Source organism: Sapajus apella, unplaced genomic scaffold, assembly GCF_009761245.1.
Source record: "Sapajus apella isolate SASKATOON/1434 unplaced genomic scaffold, GSC_monkey_1.0 scaffold29, whole genome shotgun sequence".
Classification (NCBI taxonomy): domain Eukaryota; kingdom Metazoa; phylum Chordata; class Mammalia; order Primates; family Cebidae; genus Sapajus; species Sapajus apella.
The window spans coordinates 13588934-13613260 of NW_022436969.1; the positions used below are offsets into that span (position 1 = coordinate 13588934).

The 24327-nt window shown below is 35.9% G+C and overlaps 1 protein-coding gene across 2 annotated transcripts in view; it reads left to right on the forward strand.

Annotated features, from left to right (window-relative positions):
• SMCHD1 (structural maintenance of chromosomes flexible hinge domain containing 1) overlaps window positions 1-24327 on the forward strand; it is a 159599-nt gene that overhangs the window by 102592 nt on the left and 32680 nt on the right. For both annotated transcript variants that reach the window (XR_004273454.1, XM_032293271.1), the window contains exons 31-39: window positions 2321-2400; window positions 2626-2783; window positions 3977-4092; window positions 5167-5231; window positions 14896-14983; window positions 16652-16783; window positions 18186-18338; window positions 23803-23929; window positions 24090-24209. Coding sequence is in view for 1 of the 2 variants with exons in the window: in XM_032293271.1 (XP_032149162.1) it covers window positions 2321-2400; window positions 2626-2783; window positions 3977-4092; window positions 5167-5231; window positions 14896-14983; window positions 16652-16783; window positions 18186-18338; window positions 23803-23929; window positions 24090-24209 (1039 nt within the window). In the remaining variant the exon portion in view is untranslated. The remainder of the gene's footprint in view (window positions 1-2320; window positions 2401-2625; window positions 2784-3976; window positions 4093-5166; window positions 5232-14895; window positions 14984-16651; window positions 16784-18185; window positions 18339-23802; window positions 23930-24089; window positions 24210-24327) is intronic.

Here is a 24327-nt window from a genome sequence, read left to right on the forward strand (position 1 = left end):
ACATTTTCACTTAAAATTCTGGATTTCATTTTCATGATAGTATCTTTAGTGTCATATTGCTTTTAAAAAAAAAATATGTTTTACATAATCTTCATGACTGCTTAGATTAAATAAACCTCAACATTTTTTATACTGATTTTGAGGAAGTAGAGTTTATATTTTACAATAGTACAGCAAGGGGCCAACATTGTACAGTTATGGCTGTTTTAGTGTTTCTTATATAGTACTAGTAAGACTTTCATTTCAGATTAGGATGAATAATAATTAACACTGACAAAGTGAACGAAGACAGATACCACAGTGATCTACAGAATGGATTAAGGAACAGGCGTTATTGGGGAAACATACATGGTGAGGCTAAACAAAAAGAGTCATGCATGTACTTATCCTCTGTTATCTTATGGAGAGCTACCAGATCCTGGGCAGAGCTGCTAGAACATATTGGTATATTCTAGGATGAGGCTCCTCTCCTCTGTTGTTCTTTTTATGGGGCAGGTATGAACATGGTCTTGTAAAGTTTAGGAACAGTCTTGGCTGCCAGAGAGTTCAAGATTAGGTATCAGTTGTTCCCATGAGTATTGAGAAGCTGCTTGGGATCTAGTGGCTGGTGCAAAGTTGGAGGCCCTCTTTCTAGGGGAAAGAGGAATAGCTTCTAGTCCTTGCAAAGTTGTTTTGTTGTTGTTGTTGTTGTTTTTTTTTCATTCGCTGTGACGCCCAACCTGGAGTGCAGTGGTGCGATCTTGGCTTACTGCAGCCTCCACCTCCTGGGTTCAAGCAATTCTCCTGCCTTAGCCTCCTGGGTAGCTGGGATTACAGGCACGTGCCGTCATGTGCAGCTAATTTTTATATTTTCAGTAGAAACAGGATTTCACCATGTTGGCTAGGCTGGTCTAAAACTCCTGACTTCGAGTGATCCACCCACCTGCCTCAGACTCCAAAAGTGCTGAGATTACAGGGGTGAGCCACCATGCTTGGCCACAAGGTTATATTTTTATACCATCTCTTCTGTTGAAGGAAATTCATTGGTCTCAGCCAGCTTGTTGCTAGGCAAGCCAGAGGGAGTTGGGGTCATATTCAGACAATCTTGAATATCCCTCCACATGTATTTTAAAAATGTAATAGGAGAAACCAGTTGATATTATGTAAAGATGATGTTTCTCTTGCAACTGATTAGTTCAATCAGAATCCCAACAGGGATTTCCCAGAACCTGACAAGGTGATCTTAAAAGTCATATGGAAAATTAAAGTGCAAGGAATGGCTTGTTATACACATGGACCTGTTTTCATAGTAATTAGCGTAGGAGTTTTTAAGACTGTTAAATGTGGCTGATATTGCTACTATCAGACCTGAAAAGACTTACTTCTCTCTGGCTTAGCAATAAGGATTTGATACCCAGATGGGAGATATATTGTGAGAAAGATGGATAAAGAGACAATGGACCAGAGGGTAATTGGGACAGGTATAAATAAACATAGGACTTCATCCTATGATTTCAGATACTCTTTCTCATTTTTTTCTATTCAGCTATTGCTTTTCCTGTCTGCATGTAGTATTATTACCTACTCTTTAGGTTCTATTAAGTTGAAATGAGTTTTAGGGTTTAGGAGAAAGTCTGATTTTTCTGTTACTGTGTTGTACAAATTCACGGTTGTTCTGAATGTTTGCTACCAGTAGAGTAAGACAATGGTTATTTTCAACCCCAAATAAAGATACGATTCTAGTTTTTGGAGAACCATATATAAAAGGCTGAAAGATCCTTCTAAACCAGTTATTAGGAAATGAGCCCACTGATTATTAATCACTTAGAAGTGAAAGCTTTTCTATCACTGTGAATGTAGTATTGCTGCAGAAGTTTGAGAAACATATCTGAGTAGACATTCAAGAGAAAAATGAAGTAAGAGTGAAGATAGTGCTATAATCCTTTGTGTCGAGTTTGTGTGTATGGTATGTATTTCTCCAGTGCTGTCTCCTACTCCTGCCCCAGCTTTGGAATATACCTTCAATGTTTATGTAAACAAACTTCATTTGATGTACCAGTGATACTGAAACAGTGAACATAGAAATTTGCAACTTAGTCACTGAAATACATTAAATTCTAGTTGAATTGATCAAGATGAGTGATTGTTATTCTCCTTTGGATTATGTCATTACATACTACATTATTTCAACTAGTTCAAATTTTAAAAATTTAGATTTTAAAATTATGCAAATACTGCTTTTAAAATAGTAATAAAGGGAAAGAATATTGTAATGGAAGAAAAGAACTTGATTGATCTCTAGAATTTTCTAATTAACCATTTTATTTTGTTTTGTTTTTAGCTCACGCCTTCAAACCAACAGCATAAAACAGATGAGAAGGGCAGGGCTAATTTGGGAGTATTCAGTGTTTTTGCCCCTAGGTAAGAACCAAAGTTTGATAGTTGTTGGCGTTATAATAGAGATTCATTTTTCTTATTGCTTGCTGAAGTTGAGTAATGACTGTTCTTCTATTTAATGTTAGGCAAGAGTTGAGACTGAATAGAAGTTGAGAGGTTTTCTAAGAGCTGAACTTTGTGTAATTGTCTCAGAATTTTTAGATTATTAACTAATGTAATTTGAACTCCTCTCCTCTTTTGTTTTGTTAGGGGAGAGCATACTGTGCAGGTTAAAGCCATCTATAATAAGAGTATAATAGAAGGACCTGTAATTAAATTAATGATTCTTCCAGATCCAGAAAAACCCATTCGTCTCAATGTTAAATATGACAAAGATGCTTCCTTCTTAGCTGGGGGTCTTTTCACTGGTGAGTATTTCACATACGTAAATAAATCTATGATGATAATTTTCCTTTTACATTAGTGGAATAAATTATTTATCCTAGGTGTTCATCGCAATAAAAAATCGTGCTTATGATAGCATCTTAAAGAAAATAGCCTCTTAAGTGGCAAAGAAAATATATTTGACTTAGCATTGCCTACCCTCATTCCCATGTCTTACATTATTTTAATGTCAAGAATGAACTGAAAGTTCATACATAAACTGATAGTCTGAGGTAATTAATTTTGGTGGTGTTTGTACATTGACTGAATTATGAAATTGTGTAAAAGAAACAGGAACTAAATGGTGAGAATTATGGAGTTATGGTCTACTAAATATGATGTTATCTTAAACCCATCATAACTAGAATTATTTAGCTTAATTTGATGGAAATATGTCACATCAGACTTTACGATTAAAGATATTTCAGAACAACAAACATTTATTAAGTAGTACTACGTTAAGATATTATGCCGTGCCCTGAATTACAATAATGAATAGCACAGTTTTCAGTGTGGTGTGCTCAGTCTAATGTAGGAGACAGGGAAGCACATGATTTCAATATCATGTGGCAGATGCTAAGTCAATAGGAAATTAGTTTTTGCTTTACACAAATAATTTTCTGGAAGACTTCTGTTTTCTTAAAGGATGAATTCCTGTACGTAGTTTTAAATAGCGAATGAAGCACCTCAAAGTTTAGATGTAAAATATTTTAACAATAATTTTTAATAATTAAGCTACATGTATACATAGCTTTTTATACTTTATAAAGTAGACTATACTTTGTATAAAGTAAATCTATTTCAGGGAGATCTATCCTGTGATTAAAAAACTAATAACAGATGGCAAACGAATGTTACAGGTGGTAAATATAATGGGAATATTATATATAATGTTCTTTTGGCTATTGCATGCTCTTGAAAACCATAAAAGAAAGTAAATATTCTGTTCTTGGAATACGTAAAGCATATGGTGCTGTAACTAGTTGGTCTAACTCTAAGTTGCTGAGTATACATAGTCTAGTCTTTTTGGTCTTGTATGCTAGAATTTACACATTTCTTCATCAAAATCATATTATTAACATTTGAATAAGATGTATGCTTTAAGGGATACAATTATTTAACCATATCCATTAATTGAACTAGAAAGAAAATAATTTTTTAATGTTTACCATGACAGATTTTATGATTAGTGTTATTTCTGAAGATGACAGTATTATTAAAAATATTAATCCAGCACGTATTTCCATGAAAATGTGGAAACTGTCTACCAGTGGGAACCGACCCCCAGCAAATGTAAGTCATGGGAAGCATTTTTTGAAGTTAAAAATAGTTCTTACATTTAACTTAAAACTAAATTTAATTTAATATAAATATATAACGTTACATAAATTTGAGAAACGGAAGTTAATTCACTCTGTTCTTTGGGGTTAAAGAAATTACATCAGTATATGTTTCAAAATTAAGGATTGATGCTACTGAAAAAGAGTAGTCTACGTTGTGATTTTTCTTAACATTTTAAGATGCCTGCACATTAAAATTATTTCATCTAAAGGACAGTAGCATAAGGCAGAAGCTATTAAATATCATGAGGGGATAATATAGAAAATGAGATAGTAAAGAGATAGGATTGATAGACTGCTTGAAAGAGTGAAGAGAGAGTTCGAGGGTCTAGAGCAGTGCTGTCCAGTAGAAAGATGACACCTGGTGTTTCAGCTTTCTAGTAGCTACATTAAAAAGCTAAAAAAAAATAAGTAGAATTCTAATTTTTTAACCTTTTAATATATCAAAAGTTACCATTTCAACACATATTCAGTAGTTTAAAAATTATTGCTGGTATTTTACATTCTTTTATCTTACCAAGTCTTTGAAATTCGGTGTTTATTTTCACTGTATATTAATTCAGACAAGCCACATTTCAACTGCCCAGTAGCCACGACTAGCCATTATTTACCATACTGGACAAGGAAGATCTGAAATCTAAAATTGGAAACTAAAGTTTGTCAGTGTCCTGATACCTACTTCAACATTTATGGCTCATTTTAATCATTGGTTTTGGAAACTATTTTGCTTAATTAATCCTGAATCTTTGCTTGCTTAATTTAGACCATGAGTCCAGGCAAGTTGCTATTACCTTAAAATAATACCACCATAAAGATCTATTGTGTGTCTTTTTTAATGGGGTGTCATTCCACTGTGACTAATCTCACATTGTACTTCACATGGTATATATCTGTGTATGTCTACCTGTATCATAAATAGAATCTGGATTCACCTTCAGTTCAGGTATATAATAAGTTTTCCTCCTAAGTATACTATATTAAATTTTGTCATTTTCCCCTCTCCCCTTCTCCCTACTCACCTTTCTAGGCAGAAACATTTAGTTGTAATAAAATAAAAGATAATGACAAGGAAGATGGCTGCTTCTATTTCAGGTATTTCTCAAATCATTTCATATTTTGAATACATACCTTTTTACAGAATAATTCAACCCTGGAGGTATTTGTGGGCTCACCTGAGGAAAAGTAATTTATGATCAAATAGAAATATTAGTATCTCTAAATTTTTGTCTGTTTTTGGGAAAAGATGTGTCTTCATTTTCAAGCTTTAAATTGGTTTTAAGCTTTGTAAATTGTAATTGTATTTGCTTTTGAAACTATTGAAGTAATCAGAAGAATTAGTTTATGTTGTCAAAGCACTTTATAACTCTTTATTATATAGGAGGTTTCTATAAAGATTGGACTGACTTTTGAAGTTTTTGTGACTTTGAAAATGTTGCTGCTACGTTTTCAAATCTGAAAAGATATGTCTTAAGTTTCTTTAAAAATCCTTTATCATCAAAGGGGTCAAAATGTTCATTATATTTGTTCAGTACTTTTTCAGACTAACTGGTAAAGGACCAATCATGGAAGTTCCACCTCTTACCTCTTCCAGTTATTACCTTCTTCCTTCCTGTTGTGCATGCCACGCACACGCTCTTGTAGACACACGCGTGCACATACCACAAACCCTCTCGTGCCTTGGTCTTATTTAGAGTTCCATTTATCTTACCATACATCCCTATCATCTCTGATTTAATTGTTTCCATTTTTGAACTGGATATACAATTTTCTTTTGGTATGTAACTTCTTGCACTCAGCATCATGAGATTATTCTGTAGCATATACGTATAAATCCATTCATTTCCATTGCTATATAGAAGTCCATTGTGTGAACACACTACAATTTTCCTAATAGCTATTTGCATTTTAAGTTTTGGGCTATTACAAATAATGTTTATTACACTGGTGCTCATATAAAAGTAAAATTGCTGGGTTATAAGTTTAGTGAAACCAAACATAGATATGTATATTTAACTTGAGTAGTCTTGCTCTATCACCCAGGCCAAAGTGCAATGGCTCACTGCAACCTCTGCCTCCCTGGCTCAAGTGATCCCCCTGCCTCAGCCTCTCCAGTAGCTGGGGCTATAGGAATGTGCTGTCATGCTCAGCAAATTAATTTGTTGTTGACGTTGTTGTTGTGTGGACACCAGGTTTCACCACATTCATTGCTCAGGGTTCGTCTTGAACTCCTGAGCTCAAGGCCGTCTGTCCGCCTCAGCCTCCCAAAGTGGTAGGATTATAAGCATGAGCCATCATGCCCGGCCCTTCCCAACACTTGGTTTTGTCAATCTTTTCAGGTATAATATTCTGGTGGACGTGTAATAGAGTGACATCACACTTACTCTTAATTTGCGTTTCCCTTTTTATCATATTTATTGGCCACTTAGATTACCTTTTATGAAGTGCCTATTTGAGTGTCTGACCAAATTTAGTATTTTTTTATATTAACTTGTAGGAGTTCTTTGTATATTAGGGATATAAGCCTTTTGTTAGACATCTTTTCCTATCCTGTGGCTTGCTCTCCCACTTTATAGTTGATCTTTGTGTCCTGTTTAAGTCTTTCCTTACATTTAGGTCATCAACACATTCTACTATATTACTTTGTTGGGGGTTCCCAATACCAATGCCAGGTTTGATGATTCGCCAGGAGGACTCACAGGACTTAGTATATAGTTGGGCTCATACCTGTGTTTTATTGAAATAAAAGGATTCAGGCCGGGCGCAGTGGCTCAAGCCTGTAATCCCAGCACTTTTGGAGGCCGAGGTGGGTGGATCACGAAGTCAAGAGATCGAGACCATCCTGGTCAACATGGTGAAACCCCGTCTCTACTAAAAATACAAAAAATTAGCTGGGCATGGTGGCGCGTGCCTGTAATCCCAGCTACTCAGAAGGCTGAGGCAGGAGAATTGCCTGAACCCAGGAGGCGGAGGTTGCGGTGAGCTGAGGTCGCGCCATTGCACTCCAGCCTGGGTAACATGAGTGAAACTCTGTCTCAAAAAAAAAAAAAAAAAAGGATTCAGAGTGAAATGAGCAAGGTGAAAAGCTCATGGGATGATGTCCAAGGGAAACCAGACACAGAGGAAGCTTTTCAAGGATTCTGTCTTGGTTAAGTCACATCGTATGTGCTTAATTCCTCAGCAATAAATTGTGACAATGAGTATAAGATGTTGTCAGCCAAGGAAACTCACTAGAGACTCAGCACCTAGGGTTTTGGTTAGAGTGGAGTCACATAGGCAACCTCTGCCTAGCAAAAACCAAATTTCCAGAAGAAAAACAAGCGTGTAGAATAAACCATGTTAGCACAGTGGGTTAGGCAATGTGAGCCACTCATACCAGTTAAAGGTGGGAAACATCCTGAAATCTAAACTCACAGATGTCTGCCAAGCGCCCATTTTGCAAGCAGGCCTTTCTATGGATAGCACTTTAGGTTTGCTGTGTTCTTTGTGTACAGTTTTATGTGGAATTTCTTTGTGTACAGTTATATGTGGAATTTTTTTTTTAATGTGTAGTGTGAGGCTGGGTGCAATGGCTCACACCTGTAATCCCAGCACTTTGGGAGGCCGAGGCAGGTGGATCATATGAAGTCAGGAGTTCAAGACCAGCCTGGCCAACATGGTGAAACCCCATCTCTACTAAAAATACAAAAATTAGCCGGATGTGGTGTTGTGCACCTGTGGTCCTAGTTATTTAGGAGGCTGACGTATGAGAATTCTTGAACCTGGGAGTGGAGGTTACAATGAACTGAGATTGTGCCACTGCACTCCAGCCTGGATGACACAGAAAGTCTCTGTCTCAAAAAAATATATATATGTATACTGTGAGGCAGATGGTCAAGTTTTGTTTTTATTCTCATGTATATATACCATATTAGTTATTGAAAAAATAATTTTCTACAGTGGCATCCTTAGGCATATATCTGTACATGTTTGGGTCTATTTATAGACTCCCTATTTTGATTTATTGGCCTATTTATTTTGCCAGTGCCATACTGTCTTGAGAAGTCTGGTATTCTGTAGAACAAATACTCCAACCCTGTTCTTCATTTATGTCTTGGCTCTGTTTTTTTATATAAATTTTGCTATCAGTATATCAAATTCAAATAAGCAAAACACATCTTAAGTGGCAAGACCTTTTAGGATTTGTTTGAATAGAAGTTTGGGAAAATCTTTCAGCTCATGAGTATGGCATATCGTTTCATTTATTTAAATTTCTTTAATTTTTCTTGTAACATTTTATAATTTTCTCAAAGTCTTATACATCTTTTCTTAGATTAATTCCTAAATTGTTGATATTTTTATGGCATTATTGTAAATGATATCTTTTGAGACGGAGTCTTACTCTGTTGTCCGGGCTGGAGTGCGATGGTATGATCTTGGCTCATTGCAACTTCTGCCTTCTAGTTCAAGCAATTCTCCTGCCTCAGCCTCCCGAGTAGCTGGGATTACAGGTGCGCTTTACCACTCCCAGCTAATTTTTATATTTGTTTAGTAGAGATGGGGTTTCACCATGTTGGCCAGGCTGCTCTCGAACTTCTGACCTCAGATGATCCACCCACCTCGCCCTCCCAAAGTGCTGGGATTACAGGCATGAGCCACCATGCCCGGCCATAAATGGTATCTCTTAAAACATTTTTATTTTCTGTTGTTTTTGGTTATAGAGATGCAGTTGATTTATGTATATTGACCTTGTACCAGTTATCTTTGTTAAACTCCTTTATTTCTAATTTTATTTTATTATTTATTTTGAGACAGGGTCTCACTCTGTCACCTAGTGCAGTGGTACACACCTAGTGTAGTGCAGTGGCACAATCCTGGCTCACTGTAGCCTTGACCTGCCAAGCTCAAGCACTCCTCCTACCTCAGTCTCCCAAGTAGCTGAGACTACAGACCCACACCACTACGTCTATTTTATTTTTTGTAGAGACATGGTGTTACTGTGTTGTCTGGGGCTTGCCTTGAAATCCTGGGCTCAAACAACCCTCCTGCCTTAGCTTTCCAACTAGTTCGGACTACAGGCACATACCACCACACTCGGCAAATTTTTTCATTTTTGTGGACTCAAGGTCTCTCTGCTGACCTTGAACTCCTGGGCTCAAGCAGTCCTCCCACCTCAGCCTCCCAAAGTGCTGGGATTACAGAGGTGAGGCACCACTTCTGGCTCCAATTTTATTTGTAGATTCTTTGGGATTTAATAAAAATATCTATGATTTATGATAGTAGGTTTGTTACTTTCCAGTTTTTGTGTATTTTATTTTTCTTTTTTTTTTTTTTTTTTTTTAAAGTTTGCTCTATTTATTTATTTATATATATTTTTTGAGACAGAGTTTCACTCACGTTACCCAGGCTGGAGTGCAATGGCGCGATCTCGGCTCACCACAACCTCCACCTCCTGGGTTCAGGCAATTCTCCTGCCTCAGCCTCCTGAGTAGCTGGGATTACAGGCATGCACCACCATGCCCAGCTAATTTTTTGTATTTTTAGTAGAGACGGGGTTTCACCATGTTGACCAGGATGGTCTCGATCTCTTGACCTCGTGATCCACCCGCCTCGGCCTCCCAAAGTGCTGGGATTACAGGCTTGAGCCACCGCGCCCGGCTTATTTTATTTTTCTTATACCACACCACCTTGGATTTACAGCACAATGTTAAGTAGGCATGATAAGAGTGATCATCCTGTTCTGGTTTCGAATCTCAGAGGGAACATTTCAACATTCCACCACTAAGTGTGGTGTTTGCTTTAGAGTTTTTCTTTTGTCAAAGTGTTCATTTCTGAGCCTTAAGAGAAGTTCTCTTAATTATAAATTGACTTTAGATTTCATCATTTGTTGAGGCAATACATGCTATTTTTCCTTTAAAAAATACCCTTTAAGAACAGACTTTATTCCTTTACTTTTTAATGTGGTGATTATAGTACATGAGTTTTCTGAATGGTCAGCCAACCTTGCAATTACTGGAATAAACCCAACTTTATCATGTTGTATTATCATTTTTATATATTGATGGAGTTGTTTTGCTAATGTTTTGCTTAGGATTTTTACATCTACCTTGATGTTTGAAGTTAACCTGCATTTTCTTTCTTACAAATTCTTCTTAATTTGCTATCTAGGTCATGTAGGCCTCACAAAAGTAGCAAGAAATTTTCCCTCTGTCTACGTTTATTCTTTGGAGGCTCTTATATAAGAGTGTTATTATTCCTTCCTTAAATGGTGATAGAATTCATCAGTGAAGCCATCTGAGCCTGGTGTTTTTGTTGGGGGAAGGTTTTAGTAATGGATTCAGTTTGTTCAAATTCAGAAGTTACAGAACTATTTGTGTTTCCTGTCTCTTGCTCAGTTTTGATATATTTATCAAACTATCTTTTTTTTTTTTTTTTTTTAAGTTTTTGAGACAGAGTCTCACTTTGTCACCCAGGCTGGAGTGCAGTGGTATGATCTTGGCTCACTGCAACCTCCACCTCCCGGGTACAAGCTATTCTCCTGCCTCAGCCTCCCAAGTAACTGGGACTACAGGTGTGCACCACCATGGCTGGCTTATTTTCTTTGAGATCTAATGATCTCTCTTGACATTATTTGTACTCTCTTTGTGGCTTGATTAATCTTAGTAAGAGATTTCAATTTTATAGATCTTTTAAAGAACAGACTTTTGGCTTTTAAAATATATTTTACCTATGTTTTAATTAATTTCCTTTACTTCCTTTGCATTTAATTTGTTATTTTATTAAAACTGCTTTAGATGGTTTCTTATTTATTGTGGTCATACACACATACACAGTATGTATATGTGTATATGTAGAGCTGTACATTTCTAAGCGTAGCTTTAATAGCATTCACAAGCTTTGTATGTTTTATTTTTATTAGCATTTGGATCAAAAATTGTTTTTTCTTTTTTCAAACCAGAGTCTTACTCTTTCATCCGGGCTGGAGGGCCATGTATAACTCACTATAGCCTTGAACTCCTGGGTTCAAACAACTCTCCTGCCTTAGCCTCCTTAGTTGTAGGAGGTGTAGGAGGACCTCAGGTGTGCACGACCACACCCAGCTAATTTTTTTTTTTTTTATTTAGTAGATATGGGGGCCTCACTATATTGCCTAGACTGTTCTCAAACTCTTGATCTCAGGTAGTTTTTCCACTGCAGCTTCCCAAAGTGCTGATACAGGTTTGAGCCACTGAGTCCAGCCTTGGATTAAAATATTTTCCAGTTTTCATTGTGATTTCATCCTTTGACCCATGGCTTATTTAGATGTTTACTAAACTGTGAAATTTTCTGGTTATCTTTTTTCTAGCTTAATTCTACCATGGGCAGAAAGTCTACACTGTATGATTTCGGTCCTTTGAAATTAGTTGGTATTTGTTTTTGTACTGGGTGTATAATAGTCAATTTTTGTGTATGTTCCAAATATATTAGATAATAATGTGGTTTTTGTATTTGAGGTACAGTGTTCTACCTTTTGTTTATTTTTTTTTTGTCTTTCACCTAACAGTGTAGCAAATCTCCAATTTGTCAATTTTTTTATGTTAGTTTTGTAGTGTTTGCCTTACGTATTTTGAGGCTTTGTTATTAGGTACATACAGACTTAGATTATTATTATATTTTTCTTACAAATTAAACCTGTTATTATTATGAAGTTTTTTTTTTTTTTTTTTTTTTTTTTTGAGAGGGGGTTTTTCTTTTTTACCCAGGCTGGAGTTCATTGGCGGAATCTCTGCTCACCGCAACCTCCGCCTCCTGGGTTCAGGCAATTCTCCTGCCTCAGCCTCCTGAGTAGCTGGGATTACAGGCACGCGCCACCATGCCCAGCTAATTTTTTGTATTTTTAGTAGAGACGGGGTTTCACCATGTTGACCAGGATGGTCTCGGTCTCTTGACTTCGTGATCCACCCGCCTCGGCCTCCCAAAGTGCTGGGATTACAGGCGTGAGCCACCGCGCCCGGCCTATTGTGAAGCATTCTTTTTCTCTAGTAATGTTTTTTGCCTTAAAGTTTACTTTGATAGCAGTATACCAACTTTCCCTGTGAATGACATGCAAAAGCCACTAGGAATCATGAGGATTAGTGTGTGCATGCATGCGTGCATGTATGTATGTGTACTTTTAAGTGTTCTTTTGTAAATGGCATTATCTTTTTTTTTTTTCTAATAATCTTTGTTTTCTAATTGAAAGTTTAGGCCTTGCATATACCAGTTCACTTGGTTTGGGATCTCTTGTTTTCTGTGTGATCCATCGGTTTTTTTTTTCCTCTTTCCTGTTTTATTTATTTATTTATTGTTTCTAGTTGTCATTTTTTGTAACTTGGTAGTTATACCATTCTCTAATTGATTTCCTTAGAGATTTGTAACATGTATACTTGACATACCAATATCTAGTAAATTTGTATTTTTTTGCTTTCTCGAGCAGTGCATGGATCTCGGACCACTTACTTTCATTCCTTTCTCCTAATTTACATGCCTTTTTTGTTGCGCATGTTAAACCTATCAAGGCATCATTTTTATTGCTCACAGTCAGTGTTCATTTAGATTTATTCATTTATCCTTTCTGTTAATCTTGAACTCAAGGCTTTCAACTGGTATTGTTTTCCATCTTGGGACTTTTCTTCAGTGTGTCTACTGGTGATGAATTATCTTAGTTTTACCTGAAAATATCTTCGTTCTACCTTCATACTTGAAGGATATTTTTACTGCCTATGGTATTCAAGGTCAGCAGTTTCTTACCACCATCCTTCACTATCCCATCATTCTGTTGTCAGTCTCAGTATTGTTTTTTAAAAAATATATTTTCCCTCCTTTGGTTGTTTTGTGGTTGGTTCCTCCCCTGCCTACCCCAGCAGTTCTTGCCAAGCAGTTTTACTATGCCTAGCAGTTTTACTATGATATGTCTGTGTGGATTTCTTTTTTATATCCTGCTGAGTTTTCATGGGCTTTGATTTCGTCATCTTAAGTTTTAAAATTTTGTAAATTTTTTCCCATTCTTTTTCCCTTCCTTCTTCTAGGTGATTACTTTGAACTGTCTTCAGTTAACTGATTCTCTATTCAGTGACATCTGATTTTCTGTTAAATCGCTTCTTGAGTTGCCAATTTCTGTTTGGCATTTTCAGTTAATCAATGTATTAAAGTCTGCCTAGAGTTCCTTTAGTTCTGTTGTGATTTTCTCCTGGTTTCTGTAGTTTTCATTCTAGTTCTGTCCTTCGTGTATCTGGTGATTCTGTTACGGCTGTGATTCAACTAGACATTTTATTTATGAATATTTATAGAAATAATTGATATATAGGATAAGAGTATGTTACATTTGTTTCTGTCAGTTGTCTGGGCTGCTGCCCATCTATTACCACTTCAGTCCAGTTTCAGAGATTTGAGACAATTCAAAGCCAAGTCCCATTTCTTTGGCAAGCTGGTCTGCTTTAGGCTTACTTGTGCTGCTAGAATTTACTCCCAGGAGTAAAGCATCTTTAAATGTGAAATCTCCATTCTTATCTTATATTCTGCTGAGTTATTTTTTACTTTAGCTTGTTAACTGTTGAACATTTTCAAGCAATTTTTGTTGTTGTTGTTCTACAGCTGTTTTCATCATGAAGGGTTGGCCTGCCATTTGGAAGCAGAAGTCCGTTTTAATTTTCTCTTTTTTTTTTTTTTTGTTTTTGAGACAGAGTCTCGCTTTGTCACCCAAACTGGAGTGCAGTGGCATGATCTCAGCTCACTGCCTTCGGGCTCAAGTGATTTTCCTGCCTTGGCCTCTCGAATAGCTGGGACTAGAGGCACCCACCACCACGCCTGGCTCATTTTTGTATTATTAGTAGAGACGGGGTTTCACCATGTTGGCCAGGCTAGTTTCAAACTCCTGACCTCAAGTGATCTGCCTGCTTTGGCCTCCGAAATTGCTGGGATTACAAGCATGAGCCGCTGCACCCAGCCTTGTTTTAATTCTCAATATAACTTTCTTAGGAATTACCATCTCAAAGAAAACATACAGAGAAAGGTTAAATAATTTTCTTCAAGGTTACGTAAATGTTACAGTGCTGGGATTTCAATTCAAATATGTATTCAAAGCCTGTGCTTTTTAATACATTGAGCCAGTATTTTGAGAATATGAATGACATGCAAAAGCTACTCTAGGGATCATGAGCTACATTACACATACTGTAGAATATCATTCATATTTTCAATTTTAGTATATGTGCTGCCGAAGCAAGCACTCATTCATATTTTCATTGTGGTAAAGCGTGACCAAAATAGGTTAATAAGTGTACTTCTTCTTAGGCACTGAGTTCCTTATTGATAGTTGAATCACAGTAAATACTTAGTATATGTAGTTAAATATTTCAAATAATATCTGAATGGAAGTAAAGTTACATAGATTAGCAGGATGTTCTATAATTTTGAAATACAAAATTGTCAGAAATTTATGAAGTAGAAATGAAGCAAAATTTACTTTACATGTAATTCAGCATTTTTGATGTATTTACTGCTTTCTCAACTTCATAGTCCTGTTCTTTCAATGTTTGTCATATCCAGTGCTTTTGTTCTGGATGTTTTGTGAAAGAATGAGCAGGTAAGAGGAACCTGGGAGTAAGCAAGAAATATTTGTTGAATGAATGAAGATCAAAATAGTATTAGTAGTTCTTTCTAGTCATTTATTTTTGTGGAAAGAACAGAAATGTTGACACTTTAAATTCTTTCTTTCTTTATACAAACATTGTCAGTAATCTTAACTTTCCTTTCAATTTAGGGATAAAGTAATTCCTAATAAAGTGGGGACATATTGTATCCAGTTTGGTTTTATGATGGATAAAACAAATATTCTCAACAGTGAACAGGTTTGCTTACCTTTTTTATATACCAGTTAGCTTTATATTTTCTTTTTTGCTCCTTGGTTCTGCATTAAATGATATAGCTTTACATTTTCTCATGTAGTTTATGAACAAAATGTTTTGTTTAAAAGTGAAGGAATTATTGGATGCGAAATATAAATAATTCAATTTTCAGGAATATTAGTATAGAATATGTTTAAATTTGTTCAATAATTGGCCTGTTACAGGAGTAACATTTCCATTTGTCTTTATATCAGAGACTTAGTAAGCATTTTAGTGTGTTGTGTGGTAAAGTTGCTCATATCAACCATGCATGAAAAAAGATTAGTAATATTTCACACAGCCATAACAAAGAGCGAAATTATGTCCTTTGCAGCAACATGGATGTGGCTAGAGGCCATTATTTTAAGTAAATTAGTTAACTAAGAAACCACAAACCAATTACTGCCTGTTCTCCCTTACAAGTGGGGGCTAAACATTGCGTCCACATGGACACAAAGATGGGAACAGTGAACACTGGGGATTGGAAAAGAGGGGATAGAGGGAGGTGGGTAAGAGTTGAAAAACTACCTGTTAGATACTTTGTTCACTCCTTGGATCCCGGGATCATTAGAAGCCCAAACCTCAGCATCCTGCAGTATACTCATTTAACAAAACTGCACATAAGCTTTCTGAATCTAAGATAAAATTTTTAAAATAATAAAAATTGGAAATTAAAACTAAACAGTATTTCAGTTATTAGAATTCTAGGTAGTGATGTTCAAGGTAGTTTAAGTATACATCATCTGCATTTAATACTGTTAGTATAGGCTGGGCATGGTGGCTCATGCCTGTAATCCCAGCACTTTGGGAGGCTGAGGTGAGTGGATCACTTGAGATCAGGAGCTCAAGACCAGCTTGGCCAATATGGTGAAACCCCATCTCTACTAAAAATACAAAAATCAGCTGGGCATGGTGGTTGAGCGCCTGTAGTCCCAGCTACTCGGGAGGCTGAGGCAGGGGAATTGCTTCAACCTGGGAGGCGGAGGTTGCAGTGAGCCAAGATCACGCCATTGCACTCCAACCTGGGTGTCACAACGAGACTCCATCTCAAAAAAACAATACTGTTGGTATACTAATTTTTTTAAATTACATATGTTTTTTAATACCTCTAAGTTTGTTCTTAGATGGCCATAAGCATCCAAAAATTAACCTGACCTGACTTTTATACTGAATCTTAAAAGCAAATTGGTTACTTTTAAAAGATTCGTGGAAATAAATTTTAGAAGGAAACAATTTTTTTTTTTCTTTGAGAAAGAGTCTTGCTCTGTCGCCAAGCTGGAGTGCAATGATGCAATCTCAGCTCACTGCAACCCCCACCACCCAGGTTCGAATGATTCTGCTGCCTCAGCCTCCTGAGTAGCTGGGACTACAGGCACCCACCACCACACTCGGCTAATTTTTTGTATTTTAGTAGAGACGGGGTTTCAGCATGTTGGCCAGGTTGGTCTCAATCTCCTGACCTTGTGATCCACCCACCTTGGCCTCCCCAAGTGCTGGGATTACAGGACTAAGCCATGTGCCTGGCCCAACATTTAATTTTATTTAGTATGTGCCATCATTATGTCTTCCCTTCTTCTTAAATGCTAACGTGTTGACATGTTGGTAATCAGAATGTCTCTCTTGTTTTGTAAGATTATAGTTGATGTCCTGCCTAATCAACCTGTGAAGTTAGTGCCTAAAATTAAACCACCTACACCAGCTGTTTCTAATGTTCGCTCAGTTGCCAGTAGGACCTTGGTCAGAGATTTACATCTCGGTATCACGGTAATGTTTATTTTCTTCCAAAGCTACAAATGGTAATAAGAAAAATTATCTTTGATTTTAGGGTACAAAATGATTTTTATGGATTCTGTCAGTTGCTCCGTTTGAGGTTATAGGGAAAACCTGTGCAGAAGAATTAAATATTCGTAAATATCTTTGTATTTTAATACAAATAGAGAATACATAGCATTATACATGAAGTGAATCTAGACATACTAAGCAGAACGTACTCAAAGTGCAGAAATCTCAATCTGCCTACCTTTTTTTTTTTTTTTTTTTGAGACAGGGTCTTGCTCTGTCACTTAGGCTACAGTACTGTGGCACAGTCATAGCTCACTGCAGCCTCAAGCAGTCCTCCCACCTCAGCCTCCTGAGTAGCTGGGACCACAGACACGCAGCACCACACCTGGCTAGTTCTAAATTTTTTCTGTGGGATTTTGCTGTTGCCCAGGCTGGTCTTGAAATCTTAGTCGCTGGTCTTGAAATCTTAGCCTCACGTTTATCCTCCTTCCTCAGCCTTCCAAAGTGCTGGGATTACAGCTGTGAACCACCACACCCAGCTGCTACCTTGCCTAATACATACCTTTACTTACCTGTTTCATGTATATATTATGAATGAGTATGAACTATGTTGACTCCTCAATGTCCGGTTCACTGAGGGGACAGGAGGAGATAAGTATTTTTTTTTAAAAGATCTGCTCTGATGACTGCTTTTAGTTGAGAAAGAAAGTCAGAGCTCCTCCAAGGCTGCTGATTTCATAAAGAGTAAGCAGCAACACGGCTGCCAAAAATATTAACAAAAACATGTAGAACACAGTAGTGGGACTGCACCTTTATGGAAAATGTGTTTGGTGGGATACATATTTACTTTCAGTTTATTTTCCTGCTTTAGATGATTGGTTATTCTTCCTCAAACATCTCTTTTCCAAAACATCTTGTTGGGGTAAACAGTGCCATGGAATTACTCCAAGCGTCTTTGAATCTCATGTAAGCACCAAACATTGTGTGAGACACATATAGGCCTATTGGTTTTCAAATGTATACAGATGCTGCTGGAGTTATTAAAATGATTAAAGTCACTACAGGTTTATAGTAACTTTTTATTAAGCACTTTTTCACATCAGTAGGTGCTAAAAGTACATGAAAAGGTGACATTTTAAAATGAGAGTCCTTGTAATTCAGTAAGGTAGGAACTATTAGGTGGAAGTCAGTTGTTCTTTTATGGTTTCTAGAACTATTTCTTGCCTGTGGAACACTCAAACTTAGAACTGAATTCTGTGCTTAGATTGAGAAAGAACCAGATAATGTTGGGGGCTCTATGTCTTTTTTCTGATTTGTATATGCTCGTCTCTGGGTTTAATCATTTGACCAGTTTCTCTAATTGTTTTCCATTTTTTATTTTAAGGATGACTACAATAACCATACTGGAATTGATTTGGTTGGCACTATAGTGGCCACCATTAAAGGTTCTAATGAGGAAGATACTGATACCCCACTCTTTATTGGGAAAGTTAGAACACTTGAATTCCCCTTTGTGAATGGTTCAGCTGAAATCATGGTAAATTTTTTATATCTTTTGGTAGATAGGATTTCTGTATTTAATGTTTTTAACCACTTTTAAGATAGCTTTTCTTTTGTATAGTTATAAAGATGTTCTAATCATAGCACTAAATTGGAAAATAAGCTGAAGTATTTTCTGATTTTGCTATTACATATTGAACCCAGGATCTTTGTAAGACTCCTCTTTTTCCTATGGGATGACAAACAGCTTTCTCCGATTCTAGTCATTTGTAACTTTAGTGACAATATGTGATGTTTTATGTTTCATTGAAAAGCTGCCATTATGCAGATAGAAACATAATAAAATATACCTCAGGTAAATTTTAATTAAATACTTTATTATTCATTTTTTTCTAAAATGAAAATAGTTTTATTTGTATTTTTAAAATATCCAGTGCAAGAACCTGCATAAATAATAAAGATATTGTCACCTGTCAGAGATAATAGATGATTAACAATTTATTATTACCTTCCAGAGTTTTGAAACATACACTAATGTTGCCTGCATACCATTATATGTATGTGTTCAGAGGGTGTAAAATTTCATTAATAGAATTATGCCTTTATAAAAATCTTTTCTTGTTTAACGTCTCTAATATCTTCTAGGTAAAAGTAAGCCTTACATCATTGTCCATTAATGACCAGAATTTATCTGGTCAATTCTTAGTGAAAATTTAGTTCTTTTCTAAAGTTTGTTTTTATCAACAGTGCTTCCATTAGCTTTCTTCTAAGTACAGTCAACCCCCCATATCCATGGGTTTCACATCTGTGGATTAAAAAATACTGGGAAAAAATTTCATCTGTACTGAAGATGTACAGATTTTTTTCTTGTCAGTATTATATAAACAATACAACAGCTGTTTACATAGTATTAGGTATTGTTATTAAGTAATCTAGGGATGATTCAAAGTATATGGAGTATGTGCATAGACTGTATGCAAATACTACACCATTTTATATCAGGGACATGAGTATGCATGGATTTGGTTATCTGTGGGAGTCCTGGAATCAGTATCCCACAGATACCAGGGGATAACTATATATACTTTTGCATATATTATTATGTTAAGAAATTACTAGAGGCAGAATGTGTTAGAGATAGGATATGCATATTTTAAGCCTTTTGGTAGTTACTGCCAATTGCTCTTAGTTTATATTCCCACCAAAATATATGTCTATTTTACTCTTATTAGAAACACTATGTATACGAACATTTTTTAAAATTCTAACCACACCTGTAATCCCAACACTTTGGGAGGTGTAGTTGGATCACAAGGTCAAGAGATTGAGACCATCCTGGCCAAATGGTGAAACCCCATCTCTACTAAAAATACAAAAATTAGGTGGGCATGGTGGCATGCACCTGTAGTCCCAGCTACTTGGGAGGCTGAGGCAGGAGAATCGTGTGAACCCGGAAAGTGGAGGTTGCAGTGAGCCACGATAGCACCACTGCACTCCAGCCTGACAACAGAGCGAGACTTTGACTCAAAAAAATAAATATTGTAACCAAATATCCGATTAAAAATTTTTTTTGTTACTACTACGGTTGAACTTTTTTTGGTTGTAATCTTTCTAAGATTGTCACTGACTATTTCTTTTAGAATTTTCATTTTTTTCTTAATTAAAAATATTAGCGTTATTTGGTAAATAAGTACTTTTTCCTGAGGTGTTTTGTTTTGTTTTGTTTTTAGAACTTTCCTTTGTTTATATTGGAGGGGCAGATCATATTCACAGTGCTATCTCTGATATCCTTATTCCTTTAATTTTTTATATTTCTGGGTTTTATTGACCCTTATTCAAATCCATTAGTTTTCTTGGTATCTTTATCAGTAGTTCTAAAAGTACTAATAGATGTGAAATGTTCATTTTTCTTGTATTTTTGTTGTTATTCATTTCTGTATCTAACTCATTGCTAATATCACATTGTTTCAATAAAATTAGGCTTATACAGTAGGAGCCTGCCAGCTGTACCTGGCCTAAAGACTTGTCAGTTGGTCTGGCAATGGCTGACCAATACAGCATTTTCATTTTAATTAGTTTTCAACATTTAAAGTTCTGGAGTTGCACGTAAAAATCTGCATTTCTAATTTATTTGGTGAAATCTAAAGATCTGGCAACACTGGGTGAGGATTCTCCTATGCCAGCTATATGTGCGGCCTCAGTCACTGTTTCTCTCAGTGTATCTGGTTACCAGTCAGCCACTTCCATGCCACTTCTTTTCATTTATTGACATTGAGGACATACGTTATTTGCCACTTAAATTCACACTTGTTCTTTTATTTCTATTACAGTAGAGAATAAAGTAAAATTTTCTTGTGTCCTAACAAAAATTAGGTAATGAAAGCCACATTGAAAAACAAAGGGAAATGGGGAGACATACTTAATATGCAGAGTGGGTTTCTGTTGGAAGAAGACTTCTAGTCCACTTTACCTGTTTTCCTATTTACCTATGTCCAGTTTTCTTGGCCCCCTTGTAGACATTTGAAATTGCTAAGCCTGCTGTATGTATTCCCGAGATTCAGACAGATTTAGCTATCCCCCAACAGCTGTGTATAAAAATTTCTTCATATCATGCATGTAAATGTCCTTTTACCACTAGAGGTCCCTAATATCTCACTGAATAAGTAGAAAACTCAAGCCCTTCTTGGCTCCTGCCTCAGATACTGATTTAGTATGTCTGAAGCAGGGATATAGAATCTGATTTTTAACAAGCATGTGATTCTTATCATTAGGGAAGTTTAGGAAACACTGGTCCAGAGCACAACCAGTATTTGTAAATGTTCCACATTGTTGCTTCATTTAAAGGTATAATCTAAATTTGTAGTTGCTCAAGTTTGTTAACTGTGCTATTTAAATTCAGTGTATTATTTGCCTGCATGATCCGGAAATTTCTGATGGCAGTGTCTGAATTTCATTGGGAGGCCAAGGTGGAAGGATTGCTGGAGCCCAGGAATTCAAAACAAGCTTGGGCAACATGGCAAAACCCCATCTCTACAAAAAGGAAAAAAAAAAAAATTATCCAATTACCCAAGCATGGTGGCATGCATCTATAGCTTTAAGCTACTCAGGAGGCTGAGGTGGGAAGATAGCTTAAGCCTGGGAGGTTGAGACTATAACGAGCTGTGATTATGTCACTGCAAACAGTTACAATGTGTTGATAATTGTTGACAGTGGATGATCAGATTTACTATGTGATTCTTTAATAGAACAAAAAGTTTTTACAGTAGTATATTGAGGACAACTATCGATTTTGCTATATGCAGTCATGTCATCACTTAATGATGGGCATACGTTCTGAGAAATGTATCTTTAGGTGATTTCATTGTTGTTCAAACATTGTAGAGTATACTTACACAAACCTAGGTGGTATAGCCTACTATATACCTGGGCTATATGGTATAACCTATTTCTTTCTTTTCTTTCTTTCTTTTTTTTTTTTTTTTGTTTAAGACAGGCCTCACTCTGTCACCCAGGCTAGAGTACAGTGGTACACTCTTGGCCCACTGCAACCTCCACCTCCTGGGTTCAAACGATCCTCGCACCTCAGCATCCCGAGTAGCTGGGACTGCAGGCATGCCCCACCACACCCGGCTAATTTTTTTGTATTTTTGGTAGAGATGGGGCTTCACCATGTTGGCCAGGTTGATCTCGAGCTCCTGACCTCAGGTGATACACCCACCTCAGCCTCCCAAAGTGCTGGAATTATAGGTGTGAGCCCCTACACCCAGTAGTATAACTTATTTTTCCTAGGCTAAAAACCTGTACAGTATATGACTGTACGTAATTTTAACATAATATTTGTATCTAAACATAGAAAAGGTACAGTAAAAGTACAGTATCTTTTGGGACCGCCATTTTATATGTGGTCCTTTGTTAACTGAAATTTCGTTATGTGGTGTATGACTGTACGTGTAGATACATATAATTAGAGGACTGATATTTGAACAGATTTCTAAAACCTCCTAAGGAGCTACTTGCAAATCAATTTTTTAAAAAGACAAACCAGTAGAAAAATAAATGGGCAAAAAATATGAGCAAGCAATTAATGGAAAAGAAAGTATAAATAACCTGTAAACATAAGAAGCATGATTTCAGTACCACTCAGGAAAATGTTGGTTAAAGTAATAATGACTGGTTGCTCTTTAATTCCCCTTTTTAGAAAAAAATACATGATTGATATTAAATGTTGGCCAGCATCAGGGGAATTGGGCACTCCCATACGCTGCTGGTGAGAGGATAAATTGATACAGCTTCTTTTATACAGCTTCTTTTAAGGGAAATTTGATACTACCTATTAAAATAAACTTATACTTCTCATTATTAATCCTAGAAAACACATTTGCAGAGAAGCATTTGGAGATATATTTTTGCTGTATTATAGATAATAGTTTAAAGATTTTAAATATACTCAATATCCACCACCCAATGAATGGGTAGTATAGTGTACTATGTATAAATTTTTTAAATTGGCATCTATACATTCACATGAATTGATCAACAAACCAAATCAAGTGCTGAAAGCAAGTTGCTAAAGTATAAAGTCTATGTTACTTATTTTTTTTAAATGCAAAATGGTTTTTCAATACATGTTTGCATTCATGTAAGTCTATTGAAAACCACATTCAGAAACTGATTGGCAATTGGTTTAGTGGTGGGCTTGTACTCTATATTCTTTGGGAAAAAATATCTGTGAGCTGTAATTTATAATATTTCATGGATTGCCCTACAGTGTCACACTGATTTAGATTTTTAAAAAATATTACTTCTCTGTAAATTGTATTGTTATAGTCCAAACAAAAACAGCTACTGTCTGTTGTTTCCTTTAGAACTTTGTAAAAAAAAAAAAATCATTTTAGATAAAAATATATTTGTGTCATTTACTAGTTATATGTTATGGTCTTAAAATATAGCAAAAGTTTTTTTGTCCATTAATGAGAAAAATGCAATTTAAAAAATCTTTAGAGCTTTTCAAAACCTCTTGTTCAGTCACCTGGGACTGATGAGTCTATTTCCATGGTAACAGCTGTAACTTAAACTCAGCATTGGGCTTTGTGATTGTTTTTATAACTTTCACACTATCAGCTGTCTCATGCTGCTTTCAATTTAGAGGTTAGAATCAAGAAGATTTTACAGGTCAAAACTGTAAGCAGCCTTTGATATTTTTAATGTGAATGAAATAACTTTTTCTTGAAATTTTGTATTATATATAATTTTTACATAAGCTGTTTATTGATATGATTATTTGGCTTTCAAACCAATACCAAAAGGTAAAAAGTTTTATGTCATGGGTAGTGGTGGTGGTGATGATAGTTTAATGGAATCTTAAGGATCAGCTTATGCCTTTTGCCTTTAAAATTAACCACTTACTTGAAAACAGAATGTAATGAGTTATGTAAAACTTTATATGTTGAAAAATATCTTTTTAAATCTTGTTTTCCCCTATTGTTTGTTTTTATGTACAGAGTCTGGTGCTAGCAGAAAGTAGTCCTGGAAGAGATAGTACTGAATATTTTATTATATTTGAGCCCCGGCTACCACTTTTATCAAGAACTTTAGAACCATATATCCTACCATTCATGTTTTACAATGGTAAGTTTCTAGGAAATAAATGGTTAAGCTCCGTTGTTAGTGATACTTTAGATAACCTTGTTTTGCTTCCCATTAACATGGTGTTTATTAGCTATCTAATCACATTATGACATATTTTAGAAAAGTCCATTTTAAAATTATCTGAATTTTTTTTTCTTAGATGTTAAAAAGCAGCAACAAATGGCAGCACTTACAAAAGAAAAGGACCAATTATCTCAGTCTATTATTATGTATAAAAGTTTATTTGAAGCGGGCCAACAGCTTCTTAATGAAATGAAATGTAAGTCATTTTGTATTCAAGACAAAAAGTATGCTTTGGGGAATGATAAGGCAGAAGGTGAGATTGTGATACACAAACGTGCTTCCACTTTCCTAATCCACAAGTAAAATGCAGAATG